Below are 20,566 nucleotides of genomic sequence, written 5' to 3'. Positions count from 1 at the left end.
AATGGAGCAGTTGATCAGATGATCCCTTTTTCTTTTCTTTGTTTGTTTCTTTTTTAAATCCAGCACATTTTAAACAATGAGATACACCTTTCAGAATACAGCTGAAAAGTAGGCATCACTTAAAATACTCTTTACCAATAATTAAAAAAAAAAAAAATCTAGAAAATCTTTGGGGGAAAAAAAAGTCAGGGCTTTTTAATCTAATGCTGCACATGTAAAATATGTATAACATGGCATACTCACACTTGGGTGCTCATACACATGAGCATGGGTATTTATGAGTGTGTTTGGAATAAAACAAGTCAAGTACTAAATGAACTAGCTGTTCATATAAATGTTTATATTCAGCTACATTTATGCGAATCCCTGTGCAAAGATATTGCCAAAGGCAGTGAGATTTCCCTGAAAGGAGAGAGGAAACCAGATTGGACAGGACAAGTGGAGTGCACTGTGTGCTGAAATCAATGGAAAAAGCAGACCGTCCAAAATGTTGATTTTAAATCAGACTTTCAGTCTGAAAAGTCACCCTACAAAATACATAGTCATTGTGTTTCATGTTTATTAAATTTTAAAGACCTACATGGAAAATGAGTTAATCTTACAGTTAGGTGAGGAGAGAAGGGGGTTCCTAATTGTTAGACATGAAAATTCAGGTTTGGGTCCAAAAGCCAAGTTAGATCATTTTCCTTTCATCACCGCAGTGGGGTTGTGCAAGCAAACGAATCAAGACCAGATCACACAGTTTGAGCTGCTTTCTGAATGGAACCCAGTCCCCGTTCTCAACAGAAGCAGTGGTAAAAAGATCTCATGGGTGGTATCCAAGGGAATTTTGGAATGAACGGGCCTTTTACCATTGTCCTTCAATGGAACTGAAATTTCATCTCATACTTCTCCGAAATGACCACAAAATCTGCTGATTAAAAGGGTACAGATTTTAAATTTTCCAAGTAACATTCCACCTAAATTATGTGGCAGTTTTGACTGTTAGGCATTATTTTATGCTACTTGGCTTTTGGGGTTTGAGACAGACGTAGACCAAGAGTTTCACGTGCAAATAACTTCTGTCCCTACTATATTAGCCTCAGAAACCAATGGTCCTTCTATTTCTTTCTGTTATTACACTTTGTGTCCTCCCTCACTTTCCTCTGTGCCCTGCTCAAGATCGGATCTTGCCTTCTGTCTATAGAAGATCTTCTATGCCTTTCTTAATTAAAAAAAAAAAAAAAACTGCCTTATCTTTTTGCAACTCCATAGTTCTTTTGTTGACTGCCTTCTGTATATGTAAGAGCCAGGCAGAAGTCATTACATTGTAAAACAACATATATTTGGTTTACATCTTTTCAGGGGACTTAGCATATCCAGGACAGCATTTAACCTTTGCAGACAATCCCAATACATGGGTTTAGGAATGCCTGTGCAGGTAGAACATAAGGGGACCTTTTTCTTTCAGACAGGCAGTAATCTTTCCACTCTGAATGTCTGGGGCAGCCAAAGTGAATGCAGGAAAGAAAAGTCTTCTCATATCATTCCCTCACACTGAGGTTACAATGCTAGTAGTACAACAACCAACATATATTGCACAGATCTTGGAGCTAACAGGATTTTTATCATGTTTCAGCTTTTTAAACCTAGTAGAGGTGTCTGAATAAACTTGAATTAAGTATCTAGTTACTTGTAATTTTGGTCATTCTTAAAATAGAGCAATAAAAAATAAGTTACTTGAGCATCCATGCAAAAGACAGAAAGCTTTATGGGCAACAACTAGAAATATGCACTTCCTCTGTAAAGGTCTGTATTGTAGTCTGCACAACCTATTAACCTTAGACATGGCTAACTGCAGGAGCTGTTCTGTTACCCGCAAATGGCTGCAAAGGTGCATTCCTTCGTCCTGATTACTGCCAGCTGTAATTTCTGCTACTGCATCTCTCCTCACATCTCCAGCACTGTGACATTCCAACACAAGCAGAGCCAGCCCCAGCTTTAAAATGAGGAATGTATTGTCTATTCTGCCTTCATCTCTGTACAGTGACTCATTACTCCTCATTGCATTCACTATCAAAGTATGAACTTTCTGTTTCCCAGTTATTCCATCTAAATTCTTCTATGATATGAGATGCCAAAACAAATCAGGGAAAAAAAAGCCCAAACCATCTTATAAACCTTCTTATGCGTCTGTCTTCATGCAAACAAATAAGGATGGAAGGAACCAGAGATGTCTGGAAACTTCTAAAGTAATTTTCTTCTCCCTCCCCGTGTCAAAATACTAAATTTTGCTCTGGGGGCAATAGGCAGAGGATGACTTTTAGAAGACTTTTCCCTGGAATTATTTAAAGTGCTACTTTTCAAAAGGCATGTTCATTTTGTTAGTGCATGTGATCTAGAGGGACGGATGTTGTTATTCATGATTCCTGTTCCTTTCTACTATTTTAAATAATTCTAGCTGTGCTTCTAGAACTTCCCAGACTAATGAAATAAAATTAAGTTGCAACTGTCATGGTTTAACCCCAGTCAGCAACTAAGCACCACACAGCTGCTCACAGCAACCCAGTATTTGCACTCTGCCAGAATGAGAAACGGATTTCAGGCTCCAGGCTCTGTAGCTCTGGTAGGTTCTAGAGAGATTCTAAATACAGTGGAATAAATTCTCTTTCCTCTGTTAACAATTCTTCATAACAGGCCCTGGCTCTACTTATCTCAATTCAAGTTTCACATCCCATATCTAGAGGGCATGCTTTTCTTTTATGAAGTCAGGTACAGAAGATTTGTGTTTATTTACCAAATTCTATTGTAGCATTTCAAACTTCTTTGCCACAGCAGCAGGAAAAAAAAACAAGTGATGCCAAATATAACTGTACTCCCACACAGCTATGCTTTCCTTATTCTCACTGCCGTGAAACACAAACAATGCCAATATCCTTAATCTTATATGGTAAGCGTATGATTTTTAGGCTCATTCATCTTTGGCCTTGTACTGCTTCAGCTGGATCATTCTGGGGTTTCCTCATCTGTTTCAGTGCTTTTGAAAAGCACTGCACTGAGACAATCTGTTATTATTAACACCTGTGTTAACAGGTACCTTTTGGCTCAAATATGGCTGCGGGCTGGCTTAACACCACATTACCTGGAGGAAAAGGTCAAGAAAGCTTTGCCCTAAGAAATACCCACTGATAGGAAAGAGCATAATCAAATTAGTCCATTTCAAAATATCATTCCTGTCCCCCAAATCCACAAAACTGTGCAAAGAAAAGGATAGGTGTGACTGTGTCTATACCCTCTCTAATTCTTGCTCACTTACTTGCATGGCCCAGGAGAAAAGACTGTAGTGACCAGGTCCAGTATTTTTGACCGCAGATCTCTCGTCAGTTTAGATTCAATAACCTTCCCATTTCTCTCCACCCACTTTCATCATTTTGTGGAACAGGGTATCGTCTAGCTGTAGGTTAAGATCTTGTTTCTAGCACTGATACATCTCAACTGATACTGCAAAGCAAGTCAGAAAAGCCTGTTGGCAGCTTCTCTAATGCCTGTGCCCAATTTTGCCTGCTATGGAGATTAGACTCCATGGGGAACTCCAACTGAACGGGGCCCTTTAGTGAAGCTTGTGAGACCTCTCCTCAAATTCATCTATGTACAACAATATCCTCCTTCAGTAGCTCCTCTGGCCAGATGTTACTCAACCTAAGGCATGATCAAACAGATTACTGCATCCCAACAAAGCTACAAACATCGAATGCTCTGACTCAGATGCTTAGCTGAGCTGCAGCCACTTTTGGTGCTGACTTGCTGAAGCCAAGCAGATCTAAAACCCTGCACAACTCCCCCTGCTCTGTACTGGTGCCAGCATGCTTACTGCCGTCACCCAGCATATCTGTGGGAAAAGGCTGAGCGCCAGGATCCCTGCACTCTGGCAGACCCTGTGCTGTAAGAACAGCCTCTGGGACGTGTTGACAAGGCGTGAGGTAAAGCAGCCCAGAGGCCGCTCTGCTTCATGCTGAAGACCTAACTAGAAGCCAGATGCTTGAACTGGCAAAGCCAGTAAAAATCTCTGTGCTAGAGGGCAAATCTTTAGGACAGGAAAAGTCACTCCAGGGAAACCGAGGTGTCCTTGCTGGTTTTCTTACTCCCCAAGCTCAAGGAGAAAAAGGCAATAGTCGGCAACCTGCAGTAATACAAGGGATCAGTGAAGCAGAGCCAAGGGGGAAAGACCTTTCCAACCACACTGTAGGACCCCTGTTCCCCACACCAGCATGACTGTTGCTTCTGCAGAACTTGTGTTATTATGGCCTCCTCAGACGAGCTTGGCCTAGAAGATTCTGAATCGGGAAGAAAAGTGATACTGGTGTTAACTGTCCTACAGTCAGGAACCTTAGCTCTTAAAAAGGGATGAAGGAAAAGCAGGGACTGCTCAGACAGCGCTGACAGACCGATACAGTCCTTCAATGCAATAACAGAAACCACATCCTCAGCTTTAGATTGATTTTTCCTCAGTTCTATTTTTCCTTTCTATATTGACTAGGAAAAAAAAAAGCCTAATAAAAAACTATTCCATATGTAGTAATTTTTCATAACAAAGCAAGTGCTGTTTTAGTCTATCAGAAAAAAGCACTAAACGTAAATTTGGCTTTGCTATACCAGTTACTATAGAGGCTACTTAGTAAATTGAGAGTAAAGGAAAAAAAAAAATGCATCTTCAGGAGAAGTATCTCCTTATGCACAGCAGGCAATTTCCAGATGTGTGCATTTCAATACAAGGACAAATCAGAATGCAGTCACATTACAATGTCATTATCAAAGAGGTTTCAATAAGGCTTATTGTCTGTCCTTTTTAAACATTAAATATATATAGTATGATAGCATGAAACTGTAAATCCTATTTATGCTAATCATGCTTGGAGGAGTAGTCCTGCTGGCAAAACTTCTGGGCATAGAGACAGTGCATAGTGATAAAAGAGGACTCTGGCTGGTACAGCTTGTACCTCCCTGGAGCAAAGCAAACTATTGGGGAAAAAAAGCACTTTTCTGCTGGTATAACTGTGCCTCAGCCCATTTTTTTGGAAATGGGGTGGAAATATTGGTCAAAAATGTAAAAGATCTCTTTCCTAACCAATACTACAAATCTGTTGTGGACTTCACCCTTCTTTATTTAGTGAAATAAATTTATTGGAATCTAATTTTCACTTAAGCAAAGCCAGTCAGGGAGCAACAAAGAGGCTTTAAAATTTGTGTGAGCATGCATCCATGTTAAACCTCTTTATGCTGCCAGAACGATGTAAGGGGACCTCAGGCTGGGGGAAAGCCACCCTGCAAAGTGTCAGCATCCTTCGTTTTCCTTCTCAAATATTAACTTATTATTGCTTGTCAAAAGACATGGCAGGAAAGCACCAAAGGAAAAAAAATAAACAAGGGGAAAGTATTTAACCTCCAGGGGGCATATGGGAGTTGTGGGAAGAACACTTCATGAGGATGCAAAAGAGGCTGCACCACAAGAAACCAAGGGTTCTGTATGAGAGATATGGCAGGGTGCAGGAGATGACTTAGCACTGCATGGTAAATTTAAAGCAGTGTACTGAGGACATGGAGGACAGGGGAAACTGGTGCAGAGGAGGAAGATTACATCTTCAAGGGGCTTGATTAAGAAAATTATGTTTATACAGCATTACAAAAGAAACAAGAACAAAAATCAGTGTTGAAAATAAAAGCAAAAGATAATCTCAAAGACCTGCCAACCCAGCTGAACAGCTGGGTGACATGCTGCAGCTAGGAGAGAACCAACAGGCCTTATGGCACCCATCCGTACACAATAGCTACTGAGGGGCTTGGAAATGCTCAAAACATTCCTGCTTTTTATTTGACTCAGTGAAGGCCCCAATTCATAATGATATATCTTTTGCAACTAAACCCTGTGAGAATGAGTCAGAGCCTTCATGCACTATAACTCCTAGCTCAGTGTATTAATTATCACTGGCATTTTATGTTAACATGTCTCTCAGAATAAAACACACACCTGCTCAGCCCTCCCTGCTGCAGGCAGCAGCAGAACTTCCAGTGGGAAACACCTTAAGCTGCTCTCTGAGTCCACAGGGTCCCAGAGCAGAGCCCGAGGCGCTTGCAGCTCAGGGCTGAGGGGCACAAGGTTGCCATCTTTTTTAAATGACTTCAGCAACAGGGCTTTCACTCCTTTTGCTTGAAGACTAATCCACAGTCCAACCATCTTCACCATGAGAAAGCTTTTTCTCATATGTGATATTTTACTGTTAATGACTCAGTGACATACTTGCCCTTCCTCACTGTACTTCCCTGTCTTCTCACTAGTTGCACGGAACATTTTTACCAATTCTGCTTCATTTCTGGGTGAAAAGTTTAACGCTGGAGTCTCCACTTGCTGATGCTGAGCTGTAACCAGCAAATACATGGCCCTCCCTAGTCACTGTTACTTAAAGTATATGGGTAAAAGAGTGCTTGGTCCTGCCTTTTGCAGGCAGGAAAACCTTCAGTAATGACAGACTAGGTAGCATAGCTATTAGCAGATTGGCAAATGCTAGTACAGACCAAGCTGCCTGTAATTTTCACATATTAATTGGGTGAGTAAAGCACTAAAATCTTGGGTAACATATTAAAGCTACAGCTACCTTTGTCATATAAGAATATATCACATTAATAACCGTATTAGAGTCTTCTTTATTTTATATGTAATTTAAGTGGTTTAGGAGTATAGGTTGCTTTTAAAAGGTATTTATACAGTAATTCTGTTCTTTCCTCTTCTTGTCACTTTTTTTGTTATTAACCTGGTTTCCTCGGGAAGCAGTCTATGAGATATTACTGTCTCTCTGTTCATCTCCCCACCCCCAGACCAATTTTTGTTTCGCTAATCCAATATTACCAAATGGCTGAGGTCCACTCCATGTCCTAGAAGCTTAACAGAAAACACTGGCTGGAGAGTGGGGAGAACATATTGATGCTAATGCTGAGGACAAGACAGGGAAGAAAGCTCAGGCTTTAGTTGAGCCATTTGGCACTGCCTGACTGGGCAACCATGAGCATGAGGCAATCAGTCAACACTTCTGTTGCTCTGAACCAGCCACCCCATGTGCTGCGTCTTGCCCAGCTGTCGGCATGGGGTGAGGAGAGAAAGAGAAACAGGCAGACAGACAGACATAAGGGAATCTAAAAGTAATGTAGAAAGAAGGTGCAACAGATGTGAGAAAACTGAAAGAAGCAAGACCTTGATGTAGTGACTGGGACCTGGAAATAACTGAAGATACTGCAGGGAAACATGGGGATATTATATAAGATTTAGGTAAGGCTATGGATTTAGTGAACGGAGGAGATGGTAGGAAACAAGATCCATTAGTTCAGCTGTTCACAACTTCTCTGTTCTCCCTGCCGTGCTCTGTTGTGGATACATTCAACTTACATCGGGTTTAAGAAGTACACATGGGCTGAAGTGTTGTCTACAAAACCTTAATCTGGAGAGATCACTTTCAGGAAAGTTTCATATGTCTCCAGTAGTATCTTTAAAAGTGAAATCAACACTGTTCTGTTAATTGAGATGTAAATGAGTATGTAACAATATATTAGGATGTAACTTATTACAGATTGTTTTAAAGTGCTGAACTCCATGTCTCTTTCTAAAAACTACCAGTCTGTTAAAGAAAAAGCCTAAATGTTTAACATTGCCCACAAAGCTAAAGTTCAAAGATGAATCATAAATTCAATGTGGCCTATTGAAAGGCGAACTGTCTACAATTTCACAGAACAACTAACTCCTTTCTCTGGAGGAGATGACAGCTGCAGGGCTCTTGATGATTCCCAACAAGGACAAACACGTCTGGGGTCTCTTGTTTCAGCAGCTAAGTGCAGAAGCCCTCAAATAGCACCTATTTCACTGCACTGCCTCCAAGGCATTTATGCAACACATACTGCCAATAAGGTATTTAAGTCCTATGATAACAAGCGTGTGGGCTAAAACTTTGTCCATGTGCCTGCTCCTAAGGAGAAGCTGACAGCAAGCTATTGATTGAATGAAGTGGGTGTCTGCCTGGCAGATCTTCATGACTGTGCAGTACATTTTCTTGGCAATAATAGGTTGGACAGAATCACTGGGGTCTGCTCCAGGTTCTGCAGATGCAGGATCCCGTTTCACTTCAGTATTTGTGCCAGTGTTGTCTGAGGTGCCTGGACACACCTGTGCAGAAGCCTCAGTTTCCAGATCCAAAAGTGATGGCCACATGAAGCACTAGTTTTGGACAGTACTAGGATGATTCTGTATGACATCTCCACAAAAAGCAGAAACAAATTTTATGCATCGCTACTTCAGAACTTTATTGCAATCAAGTGGAAAACACTTGGAACACAGCACATGAAAAGACACTCTACCTGTCCTGCTAGGTCAAAGTATTCCTACTGATGAACAGGTGTGTGTGGGTACAAGGGGCAGGGAAGAAGGAGGATGGAGTAATATATAGTGTAAAAACACTGCTGCATACTGAGAATCAGTGAAGTCGCTGGTAAATTTATGTTCCAATAAAATAATTTCAGAGTATTTACACTTTACAATTTATAGAAGTTTTCGGTAGCAGCAAAAGTAGCATCATGTAAATTTTACCCATATTCGAAATGTGTTAGCCTGCATGACATCTGTTTCTTGTTCTATTCCGAAATTACATGTTGCCACTATACTTACCACTTGGTAGCAACAACATACAGAACAAGCGACTTCATTCAAACTTACACAGTGTGTTTAAACAGAAACCCAACAGAATCAACTGAGCTATGCAGGTCTTTAAAACACAACAAACATAGTAATGTTACAACATGGTACATTTTACTTGCCTTGCTAAACTGCCTACATAAAGATGCATTATAGAAAATGACACCTCATTAAATACATTCTTCTCCTTCACCTACTCTTTACACAGGCACTTACCCTGGGAACATTTTTCCTTCTTTGAATACCCAGCACTTCTATAGAATAAATGTTGCAAACACTAGAAGAGAACAGCTTGCAGGACAACCAGCTTCAGATTCATGCTTGCAAGCATTTCATAAACAGTGGCAAACTCTGCACTTTGGTTTTTTTCACAGCCTACAAGTTTTAAAGGCCTGCGACACCTTCTAGAGTAAAATTTCAGTTTTAAATAAAAAAAAGTCATCCTCATTTTCACTGAGAGGAAAACATCACCTGACCAGCAAATCCAAAATAAGAACTTTATGTAACATCCTAGCCAGCCATTAACATCTGCTAGTGATGTATAGTGTAAGAGCTTTACTGCTCACATCTGGACAACGCATAGCTGCATCTGTGAGTGCATCTCCACTGTGAGTCTGGAGGTAACCACAGTGACTCTTACTAGAGCTGGGCTGGAAAGTGGAGGCACAAGGAATCACAGCATAAAGATAACCTGGCAGCCTGTACCTGCAGTGCCACACAAATGCTGTTAGATGCTTTCTGGACTTTCACATCTGGTGGCGTTGAACTCCACTATGTGAATTTGCCAGCCTGGGCTGATACTGTTGATTCAGGAATCTCCATATCATGCTTACAAGAATGGCATAGACAGGGTCCAGAATTAAATGATTGATATTTTACCCTTCTATTTTTTAAAAAATGTATATTTGTTAAAGCAGTGGAGGTCACAATGCAGATGTGTTTACACTGGCTTGTATTCGACTTCCAAGCTGCCAATATTGTATATCATGTCACTGTCAGGTAGGCTGGGGATGGAAGTCATCAAAAAAATTTGTGTATTCTGGAGCTTAGTCATGATCAGCAATTATTCCAACTGTCAAAACACTTAAAATCAAGGCACCATACTGCTGTTTAGACTTACCTTTCCAAAGCTGGCGGCATTAACAGGTTGCGTGTCATTTTTCTCACAGAAGTCCAAGTAATGCATGTAGAGAGCACTTCGAGGAATGCAAACACCTTCTGCAATCTCATAGTTCTCCTCTAGCCTTAAAAAGCAAATATCAAACAGAGAGAACTGCAAGTATGTTGGATGTCCTGTATGGTAAACAGTGTGCAAAGCTGCATCTTCAAAACCAAACATTCTGACTTTTGCATCTCTACTAAATTTTCTCTGCTTTCTTCCCAAGTGCTCCTTCCAATTCACTTCCATAACACTTACTTGCTTCATTTGGTTTACACTTGCTATCAAAAGCATAGGCTGTGAGTTCTCAGGCAAGTAGAGATTAACACAAAGGTATATCGGGTTTTACCATGCTCCAAAGTGCTATTTTTAGGAAAAAATATACTAGTAGTCTGTTAGACCCTACAAGTGTCCTGCAGTAAAAAAAATATATGTACAACTACAAAACAAAAAAACATTCACTGAGGGGAAGCATTCTCTCTTTATTTACAGGACAGGTCACCTTTAGTTCATGACAGTCTTTTCACTCCTGTCCAGCTGCAATATCCTGTACCTTGAGGAAGCAGAGGTAGCTAAAGCAAGTTATTTGCAAATACTCAAGAGTGTGCACAAAATCCTACCTGTATAATATTTTCTTGCTATTGCTGATGGACAAAGTGAAAAAAGAGTCCATGATCTGAATACAGTGCTGAATAGAATAGTGAAATAACATCCTCCTCTGCCTTGTAGAAATTATTATTATTCATTTACACATGCAAACACACAACTATAAAATTTTAAATTATGCATCAAATATATGAATAGGCATATGCTTCGTCTTTAAAATCTGAAACTGGGCTCATTTCAAGTCTACAGGTTAGAATTAACATTCCTTTGAAATGACATTTTTATGATTGCTGATCCAAAGTTCAAGAGCTATTTACATACACACTTAACTTTAAACCATAATTAATCTTGTCATTCGTGGTGTCACTCATACGCATACAGTTACATGTGTGCTTGTCTGCCCTGCTAGCTAGGAAAAGAATGTAGGTGCAACTTCCTCTTAAACATATTAGAAAATTAATACATTTTCTCAAAAAATTCCAATTTTACAGTAAATAACCCCATGTCATTTGATAGCTGTAGAACACCTTCCAAATATCTAGTTTCTATCCCTTCTTGCCTTTTTCAGGACCAACCTACCTTCCATTTCAGTTATCATGATCATTTGTGACTGCAAACTATTTTAATAAGAGATCCGGCTAGATGAATGGAAGCAGTTTGTATGGGCAACATCTTTTCTTCCTTGGTTTCTACAGAAATATCATCACGGCATCTTTCCTCAAATTCATAGCGCTTTAACAAAACCTCCTTTCAAAACCTGGAGAGTTCGTTTGTATACTATAGCTGCTAATTGGAATGTCAGCTTCCGTGACCAAGACAGGACAGAAAGAAAAGCAGTTAATTATTTCTGTTCATATCTGATGAATTTTTCTCTTTTTCTCCTCTCTTTCACAGAGAGTCATTAGTCTGACACTGAACAATGCTCCATTATACCTGAACTTTTTTTTTAATGATCAAAAACCCATCTTGCTCCACTTCTTTTATTTTCCTGTCTTTTATTTAACAACTTTATCATATTTTGAATTCAGCTTCATTCTACAGTATTGTAGAAAGATAATGAACTCAATCTTCTACCTAACAAATCATTATCAGAAATAATATATATATAACATTTTAAATGTCCTAGTAAAGCCATGTGGAATCCAGTAGTTCACAATGAGACCTTTTGTACCACTACAGTATAGCAATAAACCCCCTAAGCCTTCCACAGGAATGACAATTTTATCTGTCCCTGTTACTGTTTCTCCCTTCATACACTTATATGCTTCTAGATTAAATGAAATTATTCTATAGCAGAGTCAGGTCTGTAGTGTTGTTAGACTTGTTTTTAGATATGAAGGCAACAGAGCAGCTGTGGTGTTACCATTGCTAATCACATAAAGGATTCTAGAACAGATTAATTTTGATGCATTATAACAATTTCTGAGAAACTACTAATCTAGGGAGAATCCATTACCTAGCAATGCTTTACCTTCTTTTTTTTGGTTTTTGTTTTTTTTACTTCTTTTTACAAATGTTGCATAAAATGGAACAGTTTTGTTGACTTTAGCTTCACAATACTGTTATTATTCGGAGCACCTACACTGTAAGCCACCAAACTGCATGGAATTAGGCTGTCCGTGCTTTGAATAATTCTGTGTTTGGAGAAGTAGACACACACATGTGCGCGCACACCCCCCCCCCCAAACTGACGTAAAATTAAGTTTCACACTTAGTTTGGTCAACCAGTTCACCAGTGAAATAATCATGAATGTTTCACAGGCAAGTGTTTAGCAAGCTATAGCGTTACAGATGATAATGAACACATTCACGCCTTAATGGTTAAATTCAAGCTCATGTAGTTTCCCCAATTATGATGTATTTGGCAGTAATGCTACATTTACCAGGCCTTTCACTTCATTTTGTGTCATCAATGAAACAAAACAAAAACATCATTCCTGTTTCCAGGAAAAGGATATTTAGCCAGGCTGACAGTCATCCAGACATGCTTCTTGGCATCTTCAGCTACTTCTTCCTCCTCCTCATTTATAGCGTTCAACGTACATCGCCTTTGGAGGGGCGTAAGCATTAAGGATAGATCCCTGTAGGATTGATGTTGTTTGCTCTTTTCAGCAAGATGCCAGACAAGGAATAGCTAACAAAGTCGATGGCAATATGAACCATGTGACAAAATTTACATATTTCCCTTGCTTCACTTTCTCTACTACTTTCTTCCTTGTCTTTTTCCTTGCTACTGACATTTCCTCTGTTTCTGTTCTCCAACACTCCAGTGCCTTCATCAGCTGTAAATGATAGTAGCACCTAACAGTAAAAACATGACCAGCTTTAACTTGGCAGACACCAGACACTGCAGACAATTGTGGTGCTTCTATCTGCCAGAACAAGGCAAGTTTGGTACTGTATCCTGAAATCTGGGCAATAATTTACCCCACCATTCCACCTCTTGAATCTGGCCCAGAGGTGCCTGTAAAAGGTTAGGACACGTGCTTACCCAAGGCATATGCAGGTAAATTTAGTCTTTTGTCTTTCCTGACTGTGCAAAAACTTGGTCTGAGGCCTGAGCAGGCAAAACTGTCAAACATGTGAAGCTAAACCTACAGGAAGCGTTCAGTACAGCGTTTGTACACTGCTGAGCACAATAGTTTGCTGATCCATGGGTTGCTAGGTGCCACCACAGTACAAATAACCTGATGCTAATGGGTCCCATTTTCCAGAACAGTGGAAACTCGACATCTTCACACAAAGCAATCTTACTACTTTAGCAATTTTACCACAACTTTTGAGCTTGTAACTTTATTTAGTGTATCAAACCTAGTAGCACAGTTTTCCAGGAAATACCAATTCAAAGCTGCAGTACATACGCTGAAAAGCATATGCAAACCACCAGAAAACTGTTCTATAGTATGGCTACTAAGCTGGGAAACTTTTACCTACAGATCTATTAACAAATGAGCCAATCATATAATTCAGTTTGATGCCAGCTAAAGAAATTAAACTTGAAAACTTCATTGCTTTCTGTTCCCTCATGTATTCTGGGGAGGAAAATTGAATGGAAGAAATTGCAGATGCTCCAAAAGACTCAAAAGGGAGAATGTCTGACCTACCTCAACATGTAAGAAAAATAACAGAACAGACAGGTAGTAAGCCAGTACACTAGAAAGGGGGAAGGGAAGATGATGTAAGCAGCCTTTTCAGAATCAAAATTCTAGTATTCTATTGCAAACACTGCTGAATGAGCATTAGTGTGCACAGTGCATTCCAGCAGGGCTCAATATCCCAGGAGTTTAGGGATTTACTAACCTTTATGACCGAGGAAGCTTGAAAGTATTTGGCAAAAGATTGTTTACAGTATTTGCATGTTTTCTGTTGGGAACAGTATCATTGGCATGTTCTAATTAACTCTGACTTCTTGGCTACTACGTTATTTGCTCCTGTGGAAAAGACTCTTAACTGACTCTATTGCAAAATAAGCACTGCTCTGAAATTGGGACTGGTAAACCCTGCCTGCTGTTTTATTTTAGCTAGATATTTCTTTGTTATCCTGTTTGAACTGTGTTGAAGTTGTGTGGGTGAATAATGGAAAATAATAAAATACATGTATGAAAGTTCAGTATTATTTTAATAATTTTTCTCGCTGTCTGTAGTCGCTCCCTTTCTTTATTCACTTTTCTTGAACTTCTGAAAAACAGCACTTTTGTGATACAAATAGGTACAAAGAAGCAATAGTTCAGAACTAAATGTCTTTATTTCTATTTGCACTGGAAGCGTCTGCAAGTTTCTGCAAGGCAGAACACTGAATACTTGAAGCAACCTATTCTAAATCAACTCACAGGTCTAAGGGGTTTTTAAATCTAAAATTTAACTGATCAACTTTAGAAAGAAAATATAGAGGAAATAATCCACATCTCTATGCATATTTCACAGAATCATAGAATTTCAGAGAAAAAGAGTAGAATTCACTGAATGAATTATTCTTTGCTGTTTGTTCAGTTAGATCTCTCAAGAGACTGACAGAAGCAGAAAAATTATTTTTCTAACATTTTGCTAAAAACCCCACTTTTTTGCCAATAACCTTATCTTTTCATCCAGAAAACTATGAGAAATACTTACGGGGTGAAGTAAGGGCCTTTCTTTAAAAGACTTAAAACAAGGTAAGGAGTATGGGTTTCCAGATAAGCGTGCTCCGAGGCTTCTCTGTAACAGAGCTATGCTCTGCCAGATACAAGGAACCTCCTGAAAGATGCTTGATCACTTACAATATTAAGAAAGCTAAACCAGAATTAAAAACCTAAATTAAGGGAAAGTCAACAAAAGTCTAAAAGATAACCTATAGAAAGGGATGTCAGAAGATAAGCAACATTACAGAACATGCAGCCTAAAATACCGCTTTAAATCACAGTGAACAGCACTTGTTCATTTTTCATAGTGCAGTAGACTAACTCACAAATTTCTTCTCCCCATCCTCTTTCTTTCGTCCCAATTACCTTTCCTTTTTTCCCCTCACTAAATTTGCAAGGGGATTTTGACAGATTAAGCAAATCTCAAACATACTCTCTTCTTTTGTTGTCTTCTACGTTAAATTACAGAGATCTCACTTCAGTAAAACAGTCAGTAAAGGTAGGCTTCATCATACACTGAAACAAATGTTAGTCTTGAAAAAAATTCTCAGTACTAGTTTTCTTTTTGTTATAGATATAACAATGATGACAAACCACAAATCACCAGCTGGCAAGGCGGCAAACAAATATACCAAGTAGATCTTTTAAACTATATCAGAGACTTCCTAGGTTCAAACAATCCCGTAAGAGTAAGACATTCATTGAGAATTGCTGTACAGGATACTAATGAGCAGATTAAACACATACAGTGAAAGTATCTTTAGAATTGTGTAAGATGTCCAAGACCTCTATTCACTTCAGCTGGAAAAAGTATAAGAAAAAACACTAACAAGTTTTCTTGATTTTTTTTAAAAAAGGCATCTTACCATTGCAGTGTAGCTGGAGTTGAGTGTGGTTTCGATGCTCTATTATTTTCTTTTTCCTCATCTGTTAAGAAACAAAAAAATACTATGTAATTTCAGTGGGAATTGCTCAGGCATTTATGAAATGGTAAGGAATTATCTGACAAAAAAAAAGTTCTCAAGTGCCAAAACTTTCTCAAAATATTGGCTAAATTGTGGAAATGTAAAAATGATATTCCCTAAGCTAGCATCTATAGATACTGCTTAAGGCAATAAACCATGCAACATCACTGATAGCAGGACCAGAGCGGTGCATAGGAATAATGACATTGGAAAGGATAAATTCATATAAAAAAGCGCAACTCTTAGACCTCTAGCAGCATATCAGAACATAAACCACTTTCACCTGCTTTAAGGGAACAGTTGCCATACTCAAGTTTTATATTAGATAAGGCATTTAATGGGGTTCATCCACTATTGTGATTCTAACATATGATATATACTAGATGTTTATAAATTTACAAAGATTAATTCTAAACAAGAAAAACTGAAATTAAAAAATTCTATAATATACTTTATTCCTTTTCAGATAATGTTTCTGATCGTATTCCTCGTTAACTGTTTCCAGGGTAACTCTCTGATTTGCCGACTTTCCAAAAATTTGAAAAAAAAAAGATGAATAAAGATAATTAAAATAAAACTCTTAAAATATTGGATTCTTCCTAGCTCCCATTAGTTCTTTTGAAACAATATGAAAGTACGTATAGAGTAATTCCTATTAAAGGGTGATTTGTGAAGCATATGAAACGTACCTAGGTGAAAGCTGGAGCGAAGCACAACCAGCATCTCCAGAAGGGTATAGTTTTGGAAACACCATTGTATCAAACACAGTTTGGTATTTTAACAACTTTGTCCCTGATGAAAGCAGTAAGTGCAGAAGGCTTTGGTACCTGAACGATGAGGTAAACCACTGTGCCTGTACACCATGCTCCAAGTTTCATTTCTTCATACAATTAACTTTTAGAAGTTATTAAAGTGACCCTTTAGGATACTGAATCTTAAGGGAGCCGGGCTACCTCCTCTGAATGTCAGACCCTGTTGGGAGGCCTTTTGTGCAGTCCCAAGAACCAACGCACATAAACAAAACCCCACTTTGGAAAACATTGTCTTCAGTCCTCACACCACAATATTTCTTCCATTACATATAAGGCAAGTTGTGTTAACCAAACACCCTTTAGCCTGCGAGGCCGGTCCCCTGAATGTCAGGAAAATCCAGATTTACAGTTACCCCAGACACTGTGCACAGCCCCTCTTCTGCATCTGCATGACAATAGGCCTCTAATTATTGGACTGCACACTCCTTCCCTCCCTTTCAGGGGCCCGCTTTTATTCAGCGCATAGGACCAACATACACATTTCAAATCACTTTTAAATTGTGTTTTTCATTTGTTTTTCCTAAACAAACGGTCGGCGTGCAACAAACCTTGGGCACACAGGGCTTGAATGCCGAGCTGCCGTGGCTGCCGCAGGCCGCTGCTGCTCAACAATGTCCCCCAGCCTCGCCCGTCACAGGACAAATGCCTTCTCCATGGCAGGAGGCAGAGCCGTGCAGCACAGATTTAAACCACTGGGTGGATAAAATAGTCGGGGCCATCCCTTCTCACAACACTGACCATTTTTTTTCCCTTCTTGCCCTTAATTGACAGCACAGACACCCTAAGCAGAGCTCACCCAGCTCCAGCCTTCCCTGAGGAGAGGCTTGGGGAGGAGGGGGCAGCCATGTCTGCCCTGCTCTCTGGTGGGAAGAGCCTTCTGGGTTGAGTTTCACGGTTTTCCAGGCAACAGGGGATGGGGAAGCCTGGCTCAGAGAGGCAAGAGCACCTGCTGGGAGGGCAAGTGAGCCCTGGCATGGAAGGCCCCCTGACATGGAGGGGCAAGCCGCAGGTGGCCTGACCAGACCCCAGTCCAGTCCCTCATGCTGTTGTGTCTTCCTGGCCGGCCCAGCCAGGGAAAAAATAGGCTGGGAGGGACACACAGGAATTATGGCGGCTTCCCAGGCTTGGGGCACAGAAGCTGCTGCAGCTTCCTTCACCCATGAGCAGCCTGGCCTGGCAAAGCCCTGTGGGTGCCCAGCAGCTGGTGGCCTCCCAACCATTCCTGAGGTAAAAATGAAAGGGCGATAGTCATGAACAGTTCATCTCAGCAGCGTTGCAGTACTGAGTACTGGCTGGGAGGGAAGGGGAGGCTTTCCCCTGCTTTAGTCATGAAAGTTACAGCTGACAGTCATACACAGCTCTCACCAACAGGGACCCATAACACAGGACACTGCAGCGCCTTTCTACCGACCAGAGGGATTCAGGCCTTCGCCATTGCAGGGAGGGAGACACCATGGCAAGGTACAACCACCAAAGCCGCTGCCTTTAGGCATCAGCAGCATGTGGGGTCCCAGTCCTCCTCCTGTACCCCACTCCCATCTTCTTCAAATTAAGACTATTGCACCCCAGGTGAAAGTCATCTGTTTTCTGAATCAGTATGTTCTATGTCAGTGTCAAAGCCTAACATCCACTGGTTTAAGTTCAGTATACAGTTGGTTTCTACCTCGCTGGAAATTGCTAGGGGGGTGCAAAGTGGAAAGGCTGAAAGCCACTGAACTAAATAACCCCTTGTCTAACCAAGATGCAGAAATCCTAAACCTCTGCCTGTGAAACCAAGAGGTACAACTCCCCCCTCCCTGGAATAAAAGTTTTTCTTATCTATCTTGATTTAAGGGGGCTAATATTCAAAGGTCTGTTATTAGATGGCTTTCACCTGCCCTAACTAGACTTAATTTTCCCCTGGATATGTGGCACTCAATCAGACATCAAGCCAATATCTAAATTATACAATATTAGAGTCTCTACATCCCTTCCATCCCTCCCCCAGCTGTTTTTCACTCGCATTAAGAGTGAGCACCTGTGAGCAGGTGCTTTACCTAACCTGCCCTCAGACACACTGCAAGCCAGCCATACTCAGCTCCTCCCATGTAAGGATATGTTTTAACAACACAAACTAACAATAAGGTCATAAACTGCAATTTAAATTTCACGCCTCAGGTATGTCTGCTTCCTTCTTCAAGACTCTTCAGCATCCTCCACTTACTGTCCCTTAAAACCAAGAAGGAGAATGATGGACCTTGAAATTATTAAAAAAAAATTCTTTAAGCACCATTTTCCATCAAAATATTACCCATTCAACAACTGGATTTTCAACAAAACTAAGTTTTTCACAGTTAGTGCTTGTCTCCCCCCAAATCAAGCCTCTGTACTAGAAAACAAAACTTTTCATTCGTTTGTTTTCTGCCAATGGACCAGCTGTCAGCCAAAATGTTTCTCATTTTCACCAAGTGTTGGCTACAATATTTATTTTCAGAAAACAATATTTATTTTCACTTTTTTGTTAAATAGATGGAAAGAATTGCACATGGTATAGGAATGGAGGGAACCTAGAAATACAAACTACCAGTATTACATATACAAGCACTTTATTCTACTTTGCATAGTTTTAACAATATAATCTCATCAGATAACTGACTAGCAGAAAATAATAAATGTCCCTATTCCTTATATTTTAGTTGGTAGCAGAGTGCTTAATGGCTTCCCTATTGATCTGGGAATGTCCTGTGTAACTCTTGACGCAGGTCTGATCCCAGATCTGTTTGTACAGCATGAAGGAGGTAAGAAATGCTGTTTTCCCTTACTTTTTGGCCTGATATTTTATCAGTCCCCATCAGAACAACACTGTAGATTAAAATGAACCCATACCTTTTGAAATTCAATACTTTTAAAATCCAATCTATTTTGTAAAGAAAGGAAATAAAGACACTGAAAAGAAGTCTCGCTTCGAGGTACTGTCAAAGAACAGAGCTGACAATTCTTCTGTGACAAATCCAAAAGGACCTGCAGTCTCAAGGAAAAATCCTGCTCCTGGTGCACAGCTGCAAGCGTTCACTAACACAGCAGCTGCACAGCACCTCAGGGAGAATACCATTTGCTGGGACCAGATCTCACTCCACTGCCAGTAGGAGGACTCCCAGCATTCCAAGAAAAGGTGTCTTCAAGGTACCTGGTTAGGTGGGAAACTTGGTACTTGTTGCAAGCTGAAAGCACGTAATAGCTTAGACAGTTGCAAGTAAAATCTCAGCACAGAAGAGGCCTTCAAAGATTAAAAACTGGGATCAACAATGTACTAGAAAAATACTATTTCTTGGCTCCCAGAGATATCATAGAATCTTTTTCTTCCCAAACTCCATGGAAGTTTCTTTGCTAACAGCTCCATCTTTCTCCTTTCAAAATTCTGTTTCAAAGCCACCAGAGCAGAGTTCTGTCTGTACCTTGTGCATATGTTTGTGGCTTTCCCCGAACTCTTAGTAGTATCCTCTAACTTCTGCTGTCTGTTTTTAGGTACAGCTCAAGGGATTTCTTGCTTCTTGGAGCAAGACATGAAGACAATAGGATCTATGTACAGCACCTCTTTAAGCACGCTGCCTTAAACACAGTAAGTGGAACATCCACAAAGTGAAGACCCTGCATTTGTACACTTTTTTCTAAAATGTTGATGTTAGTCTGTTTGTCGTAACTAAAGTGGAGTTAAACCTCCGCTTTCCACTGTGGAGATAATAGAACAGTCCCATACTTTCCAGCGCTGCCTCTGTGAGTCTCAGAGAACCCCTGAGGAGCTAATATGTTATTAGTAGCTTTATATGGATAAAATCCATCCCTTAGGTCAGGTAGCTCCACACCTTTCAGAGGAATAGCCTCTTCCTCTGCAGCCCCTGCAGTCCAGGTTCTGACTTTTCTTAAAAGTGATTTGCCCTTAATTAAAATTAAGTGATAGTAAGAAGCTACCTTGTCTCTTACTTACATGTAGCCACAAATAAGATTCAGGCTCATTAGCATGTATTCCATGCTTTTAAAATAGTGGGATTTTTTAAAACCATCTGAGAAACATGGGAACATAGTTCTAATTGAGTAGGTATGATTGAAAAATAAGTCATTTTCCCTAAGGAAAATTTCAATGAAATCATGTAGCTCTTTTTTAAACATTTTTTTTTCCCCAATGGAAGAATAAGAGGTTAGTTCAAACAAAAAAAAGA

At 40.0% G+C, this 20,566-nt stretch overlaps 1 protein-coding gene across 1 annotated transcript in view; it reads right to left on the bottom strand.

Annotated features, from left to right (window-relative positions):
• The window catches only part of RFX4 (regulatory factor X4), a 96,152-nt gene that overhangs the window by 52,551 nt on the left and 23,035 nt on the right, over nucleotides 1–20,566 (bottom strand). Inside the window, exons 3-4 of the mRNA XM_049822304.1 lie at nucleotides 15,460–15,520; nucleotides 9,831–9,954 (exon numbers count right to left, since the gene is read on the bottom strand). Of these exons, the coding sequence (XP_049678261.1) occupies nucleotides 9,831–9,954; nucleotides 15,460–15,520 (185 nt within the window). The remainder of the gene's footprint in view (nucleotides 1–9,830; nucleotides 9,955–15,459; nucleotides 15,521–20,566) is intronic.

The sequence above is a fragment of the Accipiter gentilis genome, chromosome 18 (genome assembly GCF_929443795.1).
Source record: "Accipiter gentilis chromosome 18, bAccGen1.1, whole genome shotgun sequence".
Lineage (NCBI taxonomy): Eukaryota > Metazoa > Chordata > Aves > Accipitriformes > Accipitridae > Astur > Astur gentilis.
This window is presented reverse-complemented; position numbering and strand designations above follow the sequence as displayed.